Genomic DNA, 21059 nt, shown 5'->3' with positions numbered 1-21059 from the left:
TTTGTTGAACTGAACTGTGTAACGTAGACAAGGTTTGGGATAGGAAAAAGTAAGTACAGTACCATTCATGTAGTAAATACATCAGGGGTATTAAGGGTATCAGGAGGAAAGCATACAGTATTTCATAGACAGAGAAGTGTTTCAACAAAGTTCATGCTAAAACTGCATGGTAGGAGGCTCATAAGAAGGAGGAGCAGACTCCCAGCAGAGATGGAGACTAACAAAGCAAATGAATTCAAAACAGTTTGGTATAGACATCTAGGGCCTCATGCAGAGAGCAGCGCTAGATTAAATTGGAGAGTTCAATTTTTTTTAGCTTTATTGGAGAGTTTTTTTCTCCATATGCAGAAAGGGCATAAAACTGCCTTTCTGCATATGGAGAGTTTCAACCAGCGCTATGAGCGCTGTTGAAACTGTTGGGAAAAAAATCGCGTTTTTTTTTTTTCTTCTCCCTCTGGCCAGCCTCCTGCCAACTTTTTTTGGCGGAGGTAAATTGAGAATTTCTCTCCATGTTATTGGCGCGATCAGGCACTAGATGGCGATTGCGCCTTTCTGAATAGGGATATTTTTAGAACAGGGGAAATTTAGGTTCTCGCCGGTAGCTCGGCGAGAAACACAAAAAAAAAAAAAAAAATGGCGCTTTTTTTAAAACTCGCCAGTACCTGCCGTTCTACAGGCATTTCTCTCCAATAAATGCCGCTATTCACATTACCGCTGCTCTCTGCATGAGGCCCCTAATATTGTGTGAAGTTCCACAACAGATAGGAAACTGGAAAGACTAGGTGGTGTCTCACTAACATCTGTTAGCCGTTAACGCTGCAAAACTTCCATTGACTTGAAGGGAGTTAACTCTGAATCTGTTATGTTAATCCATAACTGCGGTGAGTGAGTTGCCCCCTAGATGAGCTGATTGTATGCACTTTTCATTCACACTTTACCAATTAACATGAACAAATTATGAAATGAATGAGGGACCTATAGTGCAAATTCTTTAAAATATTTACTATTTTCTAATGGTTTTTGTTTGCTCTTTGGGATTATGGTAATGAAAAGTAAGGTACAAAAACTTTTTTAGAAAGGAATTTAAAGGGTATGTACTCACTGAGAAATTATAAAACTGAAATTTAGATAAATATAATTTTTGAAGGATTAAGAATTGTAGAATGTGAATCCTAATACAGGTAAACCCCGTTATAACGCGCCTCGTTATACCGCAATTCGGTTATAACGCGGTTTTCCCGTGGCTCCCGTTTAAAAAAAAAAAAAAAATTAAAATTTTTTTTTGCACACTGCACACACTACACACACTGCACAAACTGCACACACTCTCACTGCACACACACTGCACACACACTGCTCAAACTGACACACACTGCTCATTGCTCACACTGCACACACTGCACACTGCACACACACTGCTCATTGCTCACACTGCACACACACTGCTCATTGCTCACACTGCACACACTGCACACACACTGCTCATTGCTCACACTGCACACACTGACACACTGCTCATTGCTCACACTGCTTACACTGCACACACACTGCTCATTGCTCACACTACACACACACACACACACACCCTCCCAATACACATATACATAAATCAGCCTTACCTTGGGGATGATTGGTGAGGCCTGTGGCTGCAGGGGGGGGGGGGGCGCTGCGTGCCGGTGGGGGTGGTGCTGCGGTGGAGGGGGGTGATGGCTGCGGGGGCACCCGATGCTGCGGGGGCTGGTGGAATGGCCCGGTGCAGCACGGGGGGCAGGTAGGTGGGGGTAGGTTGGCGGTACGGCCCGGGGCGGGGGGTGGGACGTCATTGTGCTGTGGGGGGGTGGCGGGGCCCTGCTCTGCGGTGGAGTGGCAGGACGATCCTGCGCTACGGCGGGGTGAGGGGGCCCGGTCCTGCGAGGGGGGGTGATGGTGCTGGGGGAGGGGAGGTGACAATGCTGGGGATGGGGGGGTTAGTGCTGCGGGGGTCCAGGCGGCTGATCACCTATTCCCCGGGCCTCCCTCTCGCGCCGGAGCTGATGACTTCCGGCAGACTGTACTGTATTAAATTAACGGGCACGGCCTTTGCCCTGGGAGGGAGAGGGAAGGGTCTGGGAGGGAGCGGGAGGGGGCTGGGAGGGAGAGGGAGGGGGCTGGGAGGGAGAGGGAGGGGGCTGGGAGGGAGAGGGAAGGGGCATGTGGCCCGCATGTAGGGCTTCCGGACACCTCTTCCTTCCCTCCTCACTCCCTCCCGAACAGGCGCTCGGCGGCCATTTTTTTTTAAAATTAGCGCGACCCCGTTACTAACGCGGTGGTCTCGGGGTGGACCCTGAGGACCGCGTTATAACGGGGTTTACCTGTATATTGTATATCCTGAAAGTCTCGAGTAAAGTAAAAAAAAATAATGCCACTCAAAAACTAACATATACTGTACACTATAGCATTATATTGATTTATGTAGTTATATGCTCACAAGGGTAAATATAAAATGTGCAATTGTGAATAATTATCACCGCCAAATAGGTAGCTCTGCATCCGAAATCCACAGTCCATATCTCACTCTGTGGGATAAACGAACAGCGGACCGCTGAGAGACCTCATCCGGCCTGATCGTGCGCTTGCGTAATGACTTCCCTTGTACTCCCCCTTTGAGAAAGACGCCCGTGTGTGACGAAACGCGTCAGGTAGCATCATCACGCAATACGCACTGACACTACATCACTATGTCATTACGCAAGCGCACATTCAGGCCGGATCAAGCAAGGGACATTTTGCGGCTGACTACAACTGGAGAGTCGTTTTGAAATTGAAAATTGGACTTTTGTGAAGATCCTAGATGCCCCAAGGTCTCTCAGCGGTCCGCTGTTCGTTTATACCACAGAGTGAGACCTGGACTGTGGATTTCGGACGCAGAGCTACCTGTTTGACGGTGATAATTATTCACAATTGCACATTTTATATTTACCCTTGTGAGTGTATTTCTTCCCCCTCCCTCCTTTCCCATCATTAAATATACTATTTTACGCTATGGGGCGTGCACTGTCTCTTCTCTTTCTCCTCTAGGTTATAATCGGATGTGGTTAATCCTTTGGAGAGCTGCTGGAGACCCCCACACCACAACTAATTATCAAATATCTGATGGACTTTTCTAAGGACTTCATTTATATTTCACTGTTTGTATTTATATTTCTAGCATTATACCAATTGTGCATTATATTTTCAACACAGTCACCTACCGTCCCTTTTCTCCTATTAGGTCACTCTTAATTTTATTTATCACGTTGACGCTACTTTATATGTTCTTTTTTTGTTTATGTAGTTATATGTCTCTAGTTTGTACATAGAGACGCAACTATTCTATCCAAATAGCTGGTTTAATCTACAAGGTGTAAGTGCTTGTTTAGAATTATCTTACTCACCTGTGGAACAGTTAATAAATTCAATGTCATCTATTGCTGCTCCTCCTCCAAAATCTCTTGCACGAATGCCTTCAAAAATCACTTCGAATTGTCTTAACTTTCCAAGGTGAACCGCCACCTTATTCCACTTCCCGTCTTGCTTTTCAGATTCACCCCACATTTTTGAAAGACTGCTGCCCGTCTAATTATAGAACAAAATAAAAAAGGTTAGGTACAATGGAAATTAAAGTAGGGCAGATGAAACAGGGATATAGCAGATGATATTACTCCTGTTAAGCCAAAATAACAAACAAAATAATGCCTTAAATAACGCACACGTTTTTTCTATAACCATTGTTTACAATGGTCCCCCTGCTAAATAATGTGTCAGGGTTAATGCAACGTTTTAACGGTGATATGCTTCAGTACATCTGTGTTTCAGCCTTTCAGTGGGGAGTAGCTGGGAAAAGTAATTAAGGCGCCTATACAAAAGATGTTAATATCTATATGTACATCCACATTCACAAAAACATACAGTACTGTATCCATCACACGTTTGAGAAACTACTGACTAAACAAATAGCCCTATGAATATGTGGGAGTTGTGGCTTCAGTGAAAGACTTGCATTACTCAAACAATTCTGATATAATTCAGGTTTTTGTACCTGGTTTGGTAATCTGGGGTCATGCTGCTACTACATCTTCTATATATGTGCCATATTCCTTGTTATTTGGGATCACTAGTTGATACTGTACATTTGAACTCTCTTTTTAAGTGCTTAAAGGCTTTTTATGGTTTTCTGTCATCAAAAGTCATCCCTTATTTTAATTCTATTTCTATTGGCGCTTACAAAATACACCTGGACCTTATCTTATAGCCATCAGCCCTCCCTGCACTCCTGGTTGTAGGATACATTTCCCAGATATAATCTGATTGGAGTTATGGATTCTACAGTACTAATCTCACTGTTAGTTTAATCCAAGATTAGCCAGGTACTGTACAGAATTCTGAATTGCTGAGTAATGAGAGGCAGCCATGTTGGGGAACAGAACAATACCTATAGTACACATTTATTCTAAAAAAACGCGAGCAGGAAAAGCGGAAAATAACCCAAACCTACACAAACATACTGTAAACTGTTCAAGAAGAAAAAAAAAATTAAGCATATTATTTGTAAATATATATGTAATCTTGTGCCTAAGGAGTGGACTAAAATGTATTTACCAGTAGTTTAGTAGTTGGTATTGGGGTTTCCCCTTCACCTTTGGTACTGCACTTGAGTGACAGCAGGGGGTGGTACATCCTGTAGTAGCTGGGACATTGGGGTGCCCGCCTTCTGGCTGTACTTAAGGGCAGGACCGCCCTAAAGTTAGCTGGTTGTTCCTTCCCCTTGAGGAAGGAAGGTCATACGACTGGGAGCCTGAGATTGGGGCCTACCCATGTGCTCTAGGGACTATCTTCAGTGAGAGCTGACCGACTGTATCCGGCAGAAGACTGCTGAGTACCTGTTACTGCAGAAGTGTAGTAATAAACCGTTCCTGTTTGCAATATACCTCCTGTCTGGAGTGTGATCTAACTGGGGGAAGAGGTACAGTTCTACCGTGGGAGATCATCTCCATTTCCCAGGAGCCTACGGCAGATGGAGACTCTACACTGCTAAGTATTATGTGGGGTATGAACCCCAGAAGCCTGTTCCTGTTTCCCCAAGTCATCGCGGACGATTCAGCCCTCCTGTTGCCAGCAGGTATATGCACTACACACCCTTTAATGGACCGGATTTAGGGAGGGAGAAAACCGCTACATAATATTTAAAGGGGTTAGGTATTAATTGTGTAGCAAAAATTATTATTCATGCCTCGTGCAACTGCAATGTTATGTACTGTACAATATGTGGACATTAATGGCTTAGAATTCACCCGATGGGTTCATAACAATGGGTTCATAACAATTTTATGATTGAATTACTTTAATCATTAATGAAACGTTATGATTTCCTAACCCTGCTTTTATATAGGTTTATAAATAAGCTTGTATTTCTATGCAAACAGTGCCTTTGGAAATAGTAAGACAGTTAACTATAATGGCATGTTCAGAAATGTGGATTTTAACACACATTTACAAGTCTTTGAAATGAGTTATGGAGAAGGTAAGTGTTCTTAGATGACTCTTTAAAATGTATTTATATACAGTTTGAGTTTAGTTTTATTTGTCCACAACCACTACTCTTCCTTCCTTCGTGACTTCACAATGGCAATATCCATTGGGGGAAAGAATTGGCTATATATTTTGGTTTTGTTTTCTAAAACATATTTAAACTCAAAACAATGAAAAGGAGAGTGGGGTAAAATATAACTTTGTGACTTTCTCAGTACATTTATTATTATATAAAAAAAAAGGAGAATGTATTTAAATTTGTTTTCATTCTAATAGTTTTACTCATTTCTGTGGTGCCAGCATTTTACAGAGTGCAGAATGATTTGTAAGACATTTCCAATGAAAATGGAAGTTAATGAAGCTATAAGTTAAGTGTGTAGCTAATATACTCTTAACCTTTATACTAATGAGGTGTATTTGTTGCTGAATTTGAACATGTTCAGCCTTTATAAATGTCTCAAGTGCCGTGTAATGTCAGTGATACACTCCGTGTGTGAATTGATGGTGATTGCAGATACAAATTGTGCATATGAAGGACAGTAACTAAATCGTTAAAATTATAATTTTGCTTTCAATTATCTAGTGAAGGATTGTTGGAGAATAATTAGTTAATTAAACAAACATGCTCATTATTATTATTATTATTGTATTTATTACATACTGTATTAGCAAATTGAAATTTGGCAGATGTATGATGGAACAGGACAAACGATTACAAACCCATTTACAACTGATAAAGCTAACCATTTGTTTTGTCAATGGGGGGAACTGGTTTGGCTTATTAGAGTGAATTTAAGCCATAGTCCAAATGACATACCCAGGAGCCTTTGGATCTAATGTATCAAGTAGGATCTATTAGTGAATATAGGTTGGGATTCACTAAATTGTGATGCAGAGTATGGCACCTGGCTTGGGGACTATAACCACATCATGGCTTACTTAATCCCCGCCTTAGACTCAATTAACTGATGTTGACATTTTTAGAAATTGTATCAATTAATAAAGTATATAATAATGTTTTCGCGTCTCGTTTTCTCATGTGTGGATGATTGGATCTACTTGATCCTATTTAACTATGTAAGTTTTATTTAATCAATTTTATAAATATTTCTATGATCTATGACTAATTGTGTTTTTCTCTTTTTGCGCTCCTTTTTTATTGTATACATTCCGGTCAAACCCTGACAATCACGGGAGAATAGAAGCAGCAGAGGGATAACCGATCATCTGGGATACTAGGGAACCTTTTTGGGACAGCGCACACGTGGTTTATTATTGTGGTCAATTAATAATGTGCAGAGTAAATGAATACTTCAGCATTAGGTGATACCTTTTTTTATTTGGACTAATAACTGATAGTATAAGACAAGGTTTCAAGAGTTCTTCCCTATTCCTCCGGTCAGCAATACTGATTTATAAAGATTCCATGAGCTTAACACAGGTGTAAAAAATGAAGGCAGATGATGCCCAGAAGGGATAAACAGACAGCGAAACAGGGCAATAAATGGATGAAACGGACAGTGTGACAAAGGACCCTACATCCATCAGCTGTGTCCAGGGGGAAGGGGGAGGGGATTGATGGTACATTACAGTAGAATTAGCAGTGAGGGAGGGAGAAACATTCCAAAATAATATGGTTGTGGGCTTAAACCCCCATATATATCAGCATTAAGTCCTCTTATTTTAGTGTCAAAGTATATGATAATTTTGAGTTCAAATGTTTTCCGGTCTTGAGTGCTTTTAAACATTCCATTGAGGATTTTGATTTTTAAATCATTTATGGAATGATCTGGCTGTGAGAAGTGGTGTCCTGCTGGAGTGCAATATTTTCCTTGTATGTATATCTTTATTTATATAGCGCAGAGAGTATACTCAGAGCTTTACAAAGACAATACAGTACAAGGAATTATAATAATACAATAAGCGCAGCAAAGTCAGACAATAGTAAGGGAAATCCCTGCCCCGGAGAGCTTACAATCTAATTGGTATGTTGGGAGATTTACAGAGACAGCAGGCGAGGGAATAAGTGCAGTAGATGGCAGTGCTTTTCAGATACTTCTGCTCCTTATTTTTTGCATTATCATTGTGATCAGTGCTCCATTCTTTGCCTTTCTTTTAGTTCAGACAAACTACTGAGATGTAGAGAACGAGAGTTGGCATTCAGAATAATACAGTGGGTTACAGTAATCCTATTCAGAAGTATGTAAAGAAGAGATTAAGGAGCATGATGTCAGAACCTCATGTGCGTGCCACTGCTTGAGTCTTACACATAACAGCTCAGACCTGATGGAAAAGAATGCAACGGTACTGTATACTAACATATTTACATATTATCAAATATGCATCAAGTAGCACTTTTCTATCTGATCTATTTGGTGCATACCATTTTTTTCATATCAAATTAAAAACAGATAAAAAACAAAACATAGGAAGTGCCAAATTTTGTTTCAGACCTGGGTCCTGGGACCCCTTCTCTTTTCTCTTTACACACTCTCTCTAGGTGACCTAATCACATCTTTTGGGTTTAAATATCACCTCTATGCTGACGACACACAAATTTACTTTTCAACCCCTGACCTTACACCTGCTATACAGACCAAAGTTTGTTTCTGAATGCCTCTCTGGAATATCATCCTGGATGGCCATCCGCTGACTGAAAGTTAACATGGCAAAAACAGAGCTCCTTATACTTCCTCCCAAACCTGGCCCTACTACCTCCTTCCACATTGCTATTGGAAATACGATCATTCACCCAGTAGCCCAAGCACGCTGCCTAGGGGTTACACTTGATTCCTCTCTCTCATTCTCCTCTCATATTCAAAACGTTCCTAAAACTTGTCGCTTTTTCCTCCGCAATATCACAAAGATACGCCCTTTCCTCTGTTACTCGATTGCTAAAACTCTGACTCAGGCACTCATTCTCTCACGTCTTGATTACTGTAACCTCCTGCTGTCCGGCCTTCCTGCCTCTCACCTGTCTCCCCTACAATCTATCTTAGACGCTGCTGCCAGAATCACTCTACTCTTTCCTAAATCTGTCTACGCATCTCCCCTCCTGAAATCCCTCTCCTGGCTTCCGATCAAATCCCGTATCTCACACTCAATTCTCCTCCTCACTTTTAGAGCTTTACTTTCTTCTGCCCCTCCTTACATCTCAGCCCTAATTTCTCGCTATGCACCATCCCGACTCTTGCGTTCTTCTCAAGGATGTCTTCTTTCTACCCCCTTTGTATCTAAAGCTCTCTCCCGCCTTAAACCTTTCTCACTTTCTGCCCCACACCTCTGGAATGCCCTTCCCCTCAATACCCAACTAGCACCCTCTCTATCCACCTTTAAGACCCACCTTGAGACACATCTGCTTAAAGAAGCATATGAATAGCACTGGATAATCATGGACACATGATACATAAAGCTTGGCCCCCTGCAGACGCACTTACTACTCCTACTACTAATTCCCTCCTACTGTCTCTGTACGTTCTCCCTACTTACCAATTAGATTGTAAGCTCCTCGGAGCAGGGACTCCTCTTCCTTAATGTTACTTTTAAGTCTGAAGCACTTATTCCCATGATCTGTTATTTATATTATTTGTTATTTATATGATATGTATTACTACTGTGAAGCGCTATGTACATTTATGGCGCTATATAAATAAAGACATACAATACAATACAAAATAACCCATTAATTCCAAATAACTGCAATAATTGCAAGTACTGAAAGCTTCTGGGAGATTGTGGATACATTGTAGTTAAGTGATGCCAAATCGCATATGTTTTATGTACCTTAAAACAACCTTCACTCTTCACCCTACCTTTCCCCAATGCTTCCTGCTTCTGAATATTAAACATAATGTATTACTACAGCTACATCTGCTGCATCATAAATCCTCCGATGATCAGGTTGAGTGATGTTAAATTAATTTGTTTTGTCCTTTCATAGTGATATTAGCTGATGGTAACAAAAATGGTTAGTACCTTTTCTGCTATTAATTTCATCCCAATGATCAAAGGTCACACAATAGACAATAGAATGTAAGGTATACATGATTCAAATATATAATAATGACATTGAGAGCTTTGAAAACAATGTAAAACTTTAATAAACAGTAATACATCGGCTTAACCACATGAAGGTCAGAGTGGCTTTGCAAAACATTGAGAATTATTATCCCCAAATATTGGGGGCTATGTATACAAGTCTACCACCTTCAAAAGTGGGGCAAAACAAATAACAGATTTAATCAAATACTGTAAAATACTGTTGTTTTTGCGCCATTTTGTAGTTGGGAAACTTTGATACATAACTCCACAAATGCCTTATAGTTAACACAATATTGAAATATCAGTTATTGTGTTTTTATCATCTTTTTACACAAACTAGTGGGCATCATGAAAATCAAATAGTTTAAATGGTTGCATTTTGCATCTATATTTCTTTATTGAAACATTTCACCACTAGTTGGATAGATTACGGATTTTTTCTCTCTTTCTTACTATTTTTCTCTCTTTCTTACTATTTTTCTCTCTCAACCTACCTCAATCTCACCTTCTCAAAATCCACCATCTCGAATGCCTGAGAGATGTGATGGACTCTGGGCAAACGTTTTCATGCAAAATGTAATCTCACAGGATAAATACTTAATTTGCGTGATTTCTAGTTTTGCATACTTCACAGATTTGCACAGCAGGAACCAAATTGCAACCTACTGTGTAATGCCATGTTTGCATAATTAGGACTTGTGAGAGCTGCTTAATGAGTACGTGAGATTGGCCTATTCACTCTCCGCAAAACCAATCTGTTTTACTGTATGAAAAAGAGATTAGGTAAAGATCATAAAAATTCTCGAAAGCACTAGGTTTCCATGGAAACATTGATATTGACCACAGAAGAGCTCCAGGGGGTCCCCTGGTTCAGGTAAGCCTTTTTTTTTTTAATGTATCAATTCCAACGGGGAACTACAGTACTTCTTTAAAATAGTTGTATTTGTATGACCGAGCCAGAAAATATAAAATCCTATTAAAGTTTTTCTTTTGCATACCAAAAAGGTATTTATCTGCAAAAAGACGGGCATGCATTTCTTCTCATCTAAGATGGGACATTTATCTTTTAACTAGATTCTGTATCAAGGTCTCTGATAATTTAAAGTGTATTTTTCATTACATTCTAATTCAGATGATGTATTGTGTTACCAGGGAAGTTATTCTGCTTGCAGAAGATGGCAGAGATTTGCCTTTATTGCAGAATCTCTTCATGGCAATCCTAAATTAATTAAATGTACTGTACCATACAGAGACGTTTTTGTTAATGTCAACTATATTGCTCTAAACGTGATGCAGAGCTGTGAAATTCCAGTATACATACCGTATATTAAATAGTGATCTATTCAACCCATTTTCTAAAATATTAAATTCTCTTCTAATGTTAGAGAAAGAGGTTAGGTTAACTTGAGATGCTGTGAACTCTGAATAAGATTAATTCTGGAATTGAATTGTCAAAATAATGAATAACATTCTGGAAACTTGAACAGCATACTTGATCTATGTAGTGGTAAACACAACAGATTGATTCCACAAACAAGCCAATGTACCTATTGGTTCAGACCAATAACAGATGTTCTTGTTTATTTAACCATATAATGTTAATGTACTACTCTTCGTGGTCTAGGCCAGTGGTGAACAACCTTTTTTAGCCACGACCCCTAAATTTAAAAGTCCACTATGAAAGACCCCACCTGCGGCTCCAAGAATAGGATGGATTAACTCTGTGGGGGTCCCTGCTTCTGAATAGGACCCTGTAGCATAAATCTTCGGAATGAAACTAGAGAAACTAATTTGCCCTACAGCAGTAGTAGCCCATCTCTCTCCATGTCTCTCTACGTGTCCCCAGCAGCAGTCAGAAGCAGTCTCTCCGGCTCCGTTCAGTCAGCCTGGATAATTTCATACAGTGGATGCTCGAATAGGGGCATATCCATATTCGCGCATCTATAATGTCATCCAGGCTGAGTGAACGGAGCTGGAGAGCTACCATACTGCTAATTTAGTCTAAGTTAGTTTCTGTTGTTTCGGTCAGAAAATGAATGCTGCAGGGGTCCCATTAAGAAGCCGGTACCCGCGCACATTTAATCCTCTTATATTTTGTGGACCCCCAGAAATTTGATAACGACACCAAGGGGGTCGTGACCCATGAGTTGCACAACATTGGTCTAGGCTAACCTCTTTCTTACACACATTGTCCAGTGTACACTATTATTTAAGGATGCACTGCCAGATACCAGTACAACTACTGAGATACAAATTTCCAAACCCAAGGACATACATATGTAGCAAGCCCAACGTTCTTCGGTGCCATGGTAATTGCAGTCATGGCACTGAAGGATTAACGCTGTGAGGAGACCCAGAGTAATGAATGAAGAGAGGTAGCAGAGCACGAAGAGGAGAAAGAGAGCCTGCAGATAATCCCTTTCTCAGATAGCTACCATGACCCAAAAGGGCTTCAGGCTGATTTCAGGATGACCTGAGAACCAGGCCGTGAGCAGGACGATGACTCAGCGGAGCTAGGTGATGAGGTCACAGACAGACCCTGGTGAAGTCAGAAGTGGAGCTGCAGCATTCTAGTCTAAGGGAGGCGTAACTACAGAGGGGATCCTCATCACAGACATAGGGTGCCGAAGTCTTTGCGAAGACACAGGCCTGCTATAGTTAGGCCATGTACGTGCGTAAAGCTAAAGACCCCAACAGTAGGATAAATGAATGAATGAATAACCAGATACTTGTAGGGGGGACCCCTAAACATAAACTTGATAGAAGACAGGTACTGGGTTGCAGTCCCGGATAGTAAGCTCATTAATAAGTGACGCTGTTGTTAACAATAACACCAGGAAGATTGAGCATAATAACACCCTATAACGTACCAATTGTCTAAATAAAGTCCTGAACAGGAAAACATGTAGCAAGCGATTGACTCACTCTGAGTGCTGCACAGTACATGCGATCCAAAGGTGAGGGGTCCCCAGGTGTGCTTCCGTCCAAGGGGTAGGCTAGTAGAGAAGGAGAAAAGCTGGCAGAGCACTACTGTAGGTATCAAAAAAGTAGAAAGGAGGGTGCGTATCCCATAAAAAGATTATTTAATGGTCATGGAAAAACAGGGCAATGGAGAGCCCTACCAATGTTTCACGCTTCACAGAGCGCTTTCTCAAGGTATACATATCACAACTTTATTAACATATATATATATATACAGAGGCGGCACATTTTATTTGAGTGCGGCTAGCTCCGCAAGCCTGGGGATGCCCCGGCATGCTAGCCGCACTCCCTCGGCGTGCCGCGCGTCATCGACGCGCGGTCACGCGTCATCGGGTGCCTGCGCCCCCTGCACGCGTGTCCAGGGCTCCCCGAGGGAGCCCTGGTGTCCCGCGATGTGGGGGACGGCGGCAGGGGGTTCCGGGGGACCCGGCGGACCCGGCAGCGGGAGGTAGAAAGCCCCGATCGGAGGGTGCTCCTCCGTGTCTTCGGCGCGCGCCCGGCACCCTCTGGCGCGCGCCAGGTTACTGCTGCGGCCGAGAACGGGCAAATGCTCGAATAAACTCGGCCGCAGCAGTAGACACAAAATGACATAACCAGCCAATACTCGCAGCTCACATGCGATCCACCCACTTTGATTGCTAATGGTCTTCTGATGTGTATACACCTAATCAGTATATTCAGACACAGAGACGACAGTGACTAACTCCGCCCCCAATTACCAATCCGGAGACATGCGTGGTCTAGCAACCCCCAGTAGTACGCGCTTGCGCAGTAATCAACTGAGGGAGAGTCCTCAATGTCAATGGAGGCCGTGGGGCGTGGGGAGAGAACGTCATCAAATGGCCCTGACTGTATACCTCACTGGGGCTCTAAGTGCGCGCGCAACTGCGCTCTGCAAGGCACTAGTTGGTAGTTGGGGGCAGAGTTAGTCACTGTCGTCTCTGTGTCTGAATATACTGATTAGGTGTATACACATCAGAAGACCATTAGCAATCAAAGTGGGTGGATCGCATGTGAGCTGTGAGTATTGGCTGGTTATGTCATTTTGTGTCTATATCTATATATATATATATATATATGTTAATAAAGTTGTGATATGTATACCTTGAGAAAGCGCTCAGTGAAGCGTGAAACATTGGTAGGGCTCTCCATTGCCCTGATTTTCCATGACCAATAAATAATCTTTTTATGGGATACGCACCCTCCTTTCTACTTTTTTGATACCTACAGTAGTGCTCTTCCAGTTTTTCTCCTTCTCTACTGCTACAGTTAGGGTAAGTTTATAGTCCATGCGACGGCGATGCTATCAGTGATGTCACTCGTCACCGTAGCAAAACTTGCACTCTGATGTGCAATGTAGCAGGCTGCAAGGGGCGGTGACGTCAGGTAGGGGGAAGGCATAGGGGCAGTGTCAGCAAGGGGGAAGGAAAGGGGGAAGGCATAAAACGGAGAGTTCCAGCTCCAAAACAACTGATTAGCAAAGTTAGTGGAAGCAAACCAACAAGTAGTGTTGAAACACATTTAAAGGCAGCAAAACTATCAATATATTTGTCAAAGGGCTGATACCTCAAACAAGTAAACAGAGCCAAAGAATGGCTTTATACAATGACTTTGAGGGGAATATGAGTAATGTTTATGATGGATAATCCCTACCTCAGGGATGATTTGTTTTTTTGAAGACAAAGCAAATGTCCACCAAATGCTATGTGACTGGCTTGCTGCAAGTCACATGTGGCTTCTGTAGCTGCAAATATCAAAATCTTTCAGCTACAGAGATTTTGGTAGCTTTGTAGCTGCTTGTCGCCGTCGCTCCGACTATATGCGGTCGCTACAGACTACATTTGGTTGCTTTAAGGCTGCAAGCCATTGCTGTAGCTGTACACAGCTACAAACTCGACCTTATACACTTTTCATAAGAGCTCCATCATTGTGTCGGCACCCACACACGGGTCCTATATAAAACAGTGTTACTGTCACATTGGGAGAGATACTGACCCACAAACGTGAAGCGACTACTATCATTGTATATTGTGTCTAGGGGTGACTGATTCTCTGTTGGGGAGCTCGTTTCTACCAATATCTATCATTGTGTGTATAGAATTCTTTAATTGGACACATTTTGAATTACAAATAGGCTTTGAGGTTTTACAGCAGATAAGAAAATGGACAGTCTAGGTGGGCCAGGATGTCTTATCTGCCATCAAATTATATGTTCCTATGTTTCTAACTGCCTCTTTAAAAATCCATGTATATTTACGGTAACAGTTCATTCATATCACACAGCAAAACTAAAGTCCTAGCAACTTTTCTACATTTCACAGCAAATTGTATAAGAATTCAGCAATAATATAATAAATTGTATTCCAATAAAAATTCAGCATAAAGTCCCAGCAGGAATAGATTATCAAGGTAGCACAATCCCAGCAAATAGAGCAATCAGAAGAATGTGTTTTAGCAAAGGGAAAAAAAATAATGCCAGAAAACAGCATTTTAAGGTTTTTATCCAGACTTTTTGGTCAGAGGGGTTGACGTCATGAACTGTACAGGCACCATTTGCAATGATTAGAGACCAGAGAAAGTGTAGGTGAATTCTCAGATGAGAGCTTACTTAGGCTACTATTTATTGTATAGAACAGGAACGAACAGTGAATAATCACTATCACTATCACCGTCCCTAATTGTCACTAAAGAAGAAGAGTCAAGGGCAGGGGGTTTCAACCTTTTTTTGATTAAGGAATCCTAGAATTATATTGTTAAATTCTGGGGTACCCCAAACCTCTTATCCCCCCATCTCCCTGCTTCCATCTCTCTCCCCACTCCCTCATCCCCTCTCTTTTGCCCTACCCTCTTCTCCCCCGTCTCTCTCTTCCCCTCTTACAAATTCTCCTCTCTCTTTCTCTCTCTAATACACACACTCTCCCCTCTTATCTTGGGGCGAGGAGGACTCCTTCGTGCTGCCCCCGGTCCACAGCTCCCTCCTCTGGATAGCGAAATTTGGACCCGACTTCCAGTGTTGACCGGAAAAGGGAGGTGAATGCCGGGACATCACTGCTGCTGGAGAGCCATCTGCCCACTGCCACTGCTGCCAGGCCTAGGACAGTTGGGACACTTTTCCCAGCTCTCACTCCCCCCATTGACCGTGTAACCCTAGAACGGTGCCCACGGAATCCCGGCTTAAAATCACTGGTCTAGGGCAGGGGTGCACAAACTTTTTCCCCGGCACCCCCTGCCAGCTCTCCTCCCCTGCTTGCGCCCTCCTTTCCCCCCACACCTTGTTTCCAGCAATCTTTCATCACGATGTCACATTGCCATGGCGACGCGATGTCACGTGACCTTGCGGCATCATTTGACTAGTCACCAGAAGTCATAAGGGAAGTTACAGAGGCATTCGCCGCTCCCCAGGCATTCAAGTTAAAAGCCCTTTGGAAGGGTGCAGGGCGTCTCTAACCGCCACGCTCCTCCTAGAAAATCTTGCGTCCCCCTGGTCTAGGGCTGGAGTACAAGTGACATAGGAAAGGTGAAAGAGCGGCATAGGGGGAGCAGATCGACATGGGTGGGGAAAGATTGTCACTACCTCATCTGGTGCAGCTGTAGGGCTGTCAACTGCAGATGACAGGATGCTTCTCTCCTGCTGGCTCGGCCCTCTCAGATGATGCAATCTTTCCCCTGTGACAGAGGGGAGGGGCTAGCAGGAGACAGGGTTCTTCCGGTTGGCAGTTAACCCATGAGTAACCTAAAGCTGCATCTGAGGAGGTAGGGAGCTATGGAAAGAAAGTTAGGCTGGGGGCAAATGTGTGAAGCGGTGGGAGGGTGGAACTTTCTTTGGGAGCAGAAACAAGGTTTTAGATTGTTTCTGCTCACAATTCAGGTCCAGAAATCCGACCCGCATTCAGTTTCTACTCAGATCTATCGGGCCCTTTGGAGGCTAAGATTTTGGACCTGTAAATTTTGGATTGTGAACTTGACCATCCTTTATAATAAGCACAATGTTGGAAATTATTACAGAGATAATGCTGCATTAGTACTCAACCACACTCCCATGAAAATCAGATCTATCTTTGTGGATAAAAAAAATAAGGAAAGGGGGGTGGGGGGGCAGAAGAAATTTTAGCTCATTAGAGGAACGTTAATTCCATGAAACCACTTCAACAATATGATAAAGCAAAGCACCTCTCCCCCACCCTATATATCATAGAACTTGAGCCTTGTCTGGGGAAGAAAGCTCAGCACTTCTTGCAATCTTTACCTTCAAGCTATAATCACTGAATCTGGAATCCCGGAACCCAGGACTTTCTATCTGCGACCCCACACACTTGCTATTCTTTTATGTTCCATTACCTTTTCCTATTAAAACAAAGACAAAAAGAGAAAAAAGCGCAAAACCCATAGAGTAGTGTAGTCAATTTATGGAATAATTAAAAACGGTTATAAACACTCACAAAAGAATAAGTTGATAAAGGCACTTTGGTACTTTAAATGACCGCTGAAACAGAAGTAATCCACTTGTCTGTTGGTTGGGGTGCTCAGCGTCTCTGAGAGGAAGAGACACTGAGCACCCCAACCAACAGACAAGTGGATTACTTCTGTTCCAGCGGTCATTCAAAGTACCGAAGTGCCTTTAGCAACGTATTCTTTTGTGAGTGTTTATAACCGTTTTTAATTATTCCATAAATTGACTATACTACTCTATGGGTTTTGCGCTTTTTTCTCTTTTTGTCTTTGTTTCTATAGTTTCTACCGGTCCTGAGGTTAGCTCCGGTTGTAAAGAAGCAGCATACCCATACTCAACCTGACATTGGACTCTGTAACTGGGAACACTTGATGTGACTATAAATTATTTATTTATTTTACTAATTTAACCCTTGAAGTGCTATGTTTCCACTTGTCATTGTGTAACCCTTCGTTTTTAATTACCCATTGTTCACAAAGTAGGAGCACCAACAGACACACCTATTTTTAGAGGGTTTCTGCCTATCTACTTTTATTTGTGTCAGCTATTTCTTTATTCTGCTTTTCCTATTAAACCTATTTGTTTTATAGCTCTCTTTTGCTGTTTTGTGTGCGCTCTTGTCCCCAAAGACTTTAGCGTGGCCAACGCAATAGCAGATGCAGCGATCTGAGCTGTGCTCTCGGGGATCCTTATTAGCGATGCCGGGTAGCGGAAGAATTTTCTGGCCTTTCTATTTTCAGCTTTTATTTTAATTTTAAATTCTGACAAAAGAGAAGCATAACTACCACTACCCTAATGATAGTGTCGTTAAGAGGGACTGACAAACACACAGCATCATAACATTGGACTTTAAAGAATGTTTGATTGTATATTCTATCATGAGTACTCTGCATATGCTGTGAAGCCATTTTAATCAAGATGAAGGTATAAGTTATACGTATTGGAGTGTATGCTTAGTGTTTGTTTGTGAGACTTAGAATTCCCTTTCCCTTTAACAAATCCTTTTATATTATACTGTTGAGCGATGTTGCCTGTGTCTGTTAATTTTTCATTTTAAACCGTAAAAAGGAAAAAAGGACATGTTAGACCATATTTATTAAGCATTGCTATTCCACAACAGATCATCTGAATTATGCCTTGGGCTAATATATATGCACAAAGAGGTCTGCCACAGGGCACCCTTTGGCACAGGAAGACACCTTCAAGCCTAAGGCTAAGGCCCCGCTCCCAGAGTCAGCGCACCTGCGCTGCTGACAGGCGGTGCGCTGAGATACACAGACCGCGATCTGCGGTCTGTAGGGAGCGGGAGCCGGAGCGGGAGGTGGGAGGTTTGATCGGGAGGTGGGCGGTTTGACAGGGAGGGGGGGCGTGGCTTGAGCGGAGGGACCCGCTACTCTCCCCCCCCCTCCCTCCACGGACTCGGGCTGGAGCTGGAAGGTAAGTTTAAACACACACACGCAGGCACTCATTCATACACGCGCACACACACACACAGGCAGGCACTCATACACACACACGCGCGCACACACAGGCAGGCACTCACGCACTCATACACACACACACACACAGACAGAGGCAGGCACTCGGGCACACACACACACACACAGACAGGCACTCACGCACTCAGACACATACACACACAGACAGGCACTCACCTGCTTTCACTCCACACTCCTCCCCGCTCCCCGAAGCCTCTCCTCCTCCCGAAGCCTCCCCTCCCCATTGGCTCACAGCCACACACGTCACGCGTCAACGCTAGGAAACACCATTCTCTGGTGTCTCCAGCGGCTGACGCGCTACAGCGTGTAGTGCTCTGTGCAGCCAGGGGGGACCGGGACCGGCTAGCGAGGATTCCCCTGCTGGTGGGGAACTCGCGACCCGCCGCCCGCGCCAACGAGCGCAGCGGGACCGAGGCCTAATGGACTGTAAGGTGATTTCCACCGCCAGAGCGTGCCTTATGTATGTATGTATGTATATCTTTATTTATAGCATCATCCATGTACATAGCGCTTAACAGCAGTAAAATACGTGACATAATAGGCATAAGTGCTTCATACCTAAAAGAAAACATTAGGAAAAGGAGTCCCTGCTCCAAAGAGCTTACAATCTAAGTGGTAAGTAGGAAGAACGTACAGAGACAGTAGGATGCTGTTATGGTAAGTGCATCTGCAAGGGGTCATGGTAAATGCATATACAGGTAAGATGTATATTATCAGCCAACTGAGCTACCCAAATGCTTCATTAAAGAGGTGCATTTTAAGATGGGCCTTAAAGGTGGAGAGAGAGGTGATATGAAGGGGAAGGGCATTCCAGAGGTGTGGGGCAGTGAGTGAGAAAGATTTTAGGCAGAAGAGGGCTTTAGATGCAAAAAGGGTTTGACATCCTTCAGCAGAACCCAGGAGTCGAGCAGGTGAATAATGAGAATTTAGTGCTGACATGTAAGGAGGGGCAGAGGAGTGTATAGCCTTAAAAGTGTGAAGAATTTTGTAAGGAATACAGGATTTAATAGGACTGCAGGAGAGGGATATCAGCAGAAGAGACACAGACAGATTTGGCAAAGAGGGAAGCAATTCTAACAGGAGCGTTTAGGATACATTGTAGGAGAAAAAGGTGAGAGGCAGGAAGGCGACAGTAGATGGTAGAAGGCTACAATAGTGGAGACAGGAGATAATGAGGGCCTGTTCTAGAGTTTAAGCAGAAGAGTGACAGAGGAAAGGGCGTACTGTATCTTTGCAATGTTACAGAGGGAAAAAAATCAACAGGTTTTAACTACATTGTTAATGTGAGAAGAGAATGTGAAGTAAGAGTCAAATGTGACACCAAGTCAGTGTGCTTGTGATACTGGGTGTATGATAGTACTGCTCACCATAATGAAGAGGGCAGTAGGGCCAGGTGTGGGAGGAAGTACTGTATGAGGAGGGCCATCCAAGATTATCTAGCGGACAGATATTGAGAGACTTTGATCTGTATAACAGAGTTAAAGTCAGGGGTTGAAAAGTTAATGTATGTGCCTTATGGCAGAAGGCTGCTTAGTAAATATAGGTCCTTAAGTTCCATTCACTTGAATGAGCCATAGGTGAGTATGACACTGGAAGGTGTGTTATGATGTAGCAGTTCTTAGTAAATATGGCATAATGGGTTTCTATTAACAGAATTACAGTATTTACATAAAGGTCAATAAATATATATATATATATATATATATATATATATATATATATATATATATATATATATATATATATATATATATATATATATAATATATATATATATATTTATATATATATATATATATATATATATATATGCAAATACAACTGTATGCTCATCCGCATGTCTTAGGCAGGTCTGCAACCCCGCCTTTCCCCATTATCACCCAGCATACAGCACTTCCACTGCAGCAAGGGATTCTGGGAAATGACATGCAAATGAGCACACAGTGTCACTTTTTGCCACAATAACTATTTTTAACATGGTTCCATATAGGCTTAAGCTTGCTGTATGGTCACAGCTTTGAGCACAGCCAGGGTTAAGGTGCATACCCAGAAAACCACCCACAGACAGCTGTTTCGACCTTGATGGGTCTCATCAGTGTGGGGTTGATTTTATACACAATATGCAGGCCTATTTAGTGATGGTATATGTAATCTTGGAAGATATTGGAATAAGAATATATTCCCTACCTTGACAAGAACTTGAAATAGTCCTGTGGCTTTTGAAGACATGTAGTACCAGAAGCTCATTGTGCAATCCACGCTTGACTCTTTCCATTTAGAACTTTTTAAATGGGCTTTTTCCCCCCGTAATCCAATGGGAGATGCCTCAAGATACAAAAAGTGACCTGAGCATAAAAACATACAGTATATGCGATATATCAATAATAATTCAGAAATATATAAATGTATAGTTATTGTAATGTATAGTTATTTAAATCTATATATTACATTTCATATATATAGAATTTGTGGTTAATGGAAGCTACTGTGCAATGTAATTCTGTTCCTGGCACATCTGCTGATAATGATAATGAATATGA

General features: G+C 42.4%; 1 protein-coding gene across 1 annotated transcript in view; it reads right to left on the bottom strand.

Annotated features, from left to right (window-relative positions):
* The window catches only part of MALRD1 (MAM and LDL receptor class A domain containing 1), a 662703-nt gene that overhangs the window by 261081 nt on the left and 380563 nt on the right, over positions 1–21059 (bottom strand). Inside the window, exons 26-27 of the mRNA XM_075588643.1 lie at positions 20707–20864; positions 3414–3594 (exon numbers count right to left, since the gene is read on the bottom strand). Coding sequence (XP_075444758.1) covers positions 3414–3594; positions 20707–20864 — 339 coding nt within the window. The remainder of the gene's footprint in view (positions 1–3413; positions 3595–20706; positions 20865–21059) is intronic.

The sequence above is a fragment of the Ascaphus truei genome, chromosome 2 (genome assembly GCF_040206685.1).
Source record: "Ascaphus truei isolate aAscTru1 chromosome 2, aAscTru1.hap1, whole genome shotgun sequence".
NCBI classification, from domain to species: Eukaryota; Metazoa; Chordata; class Amphibia; order Anura; family Ascaphidae; genus Ascaphus; species Ascaphus truei.
The sequence above is the reverse complement of the archived record's forward strand: the minus strand, read 5'-3'. Positions and strand labels throughout refer to the sequence as shown.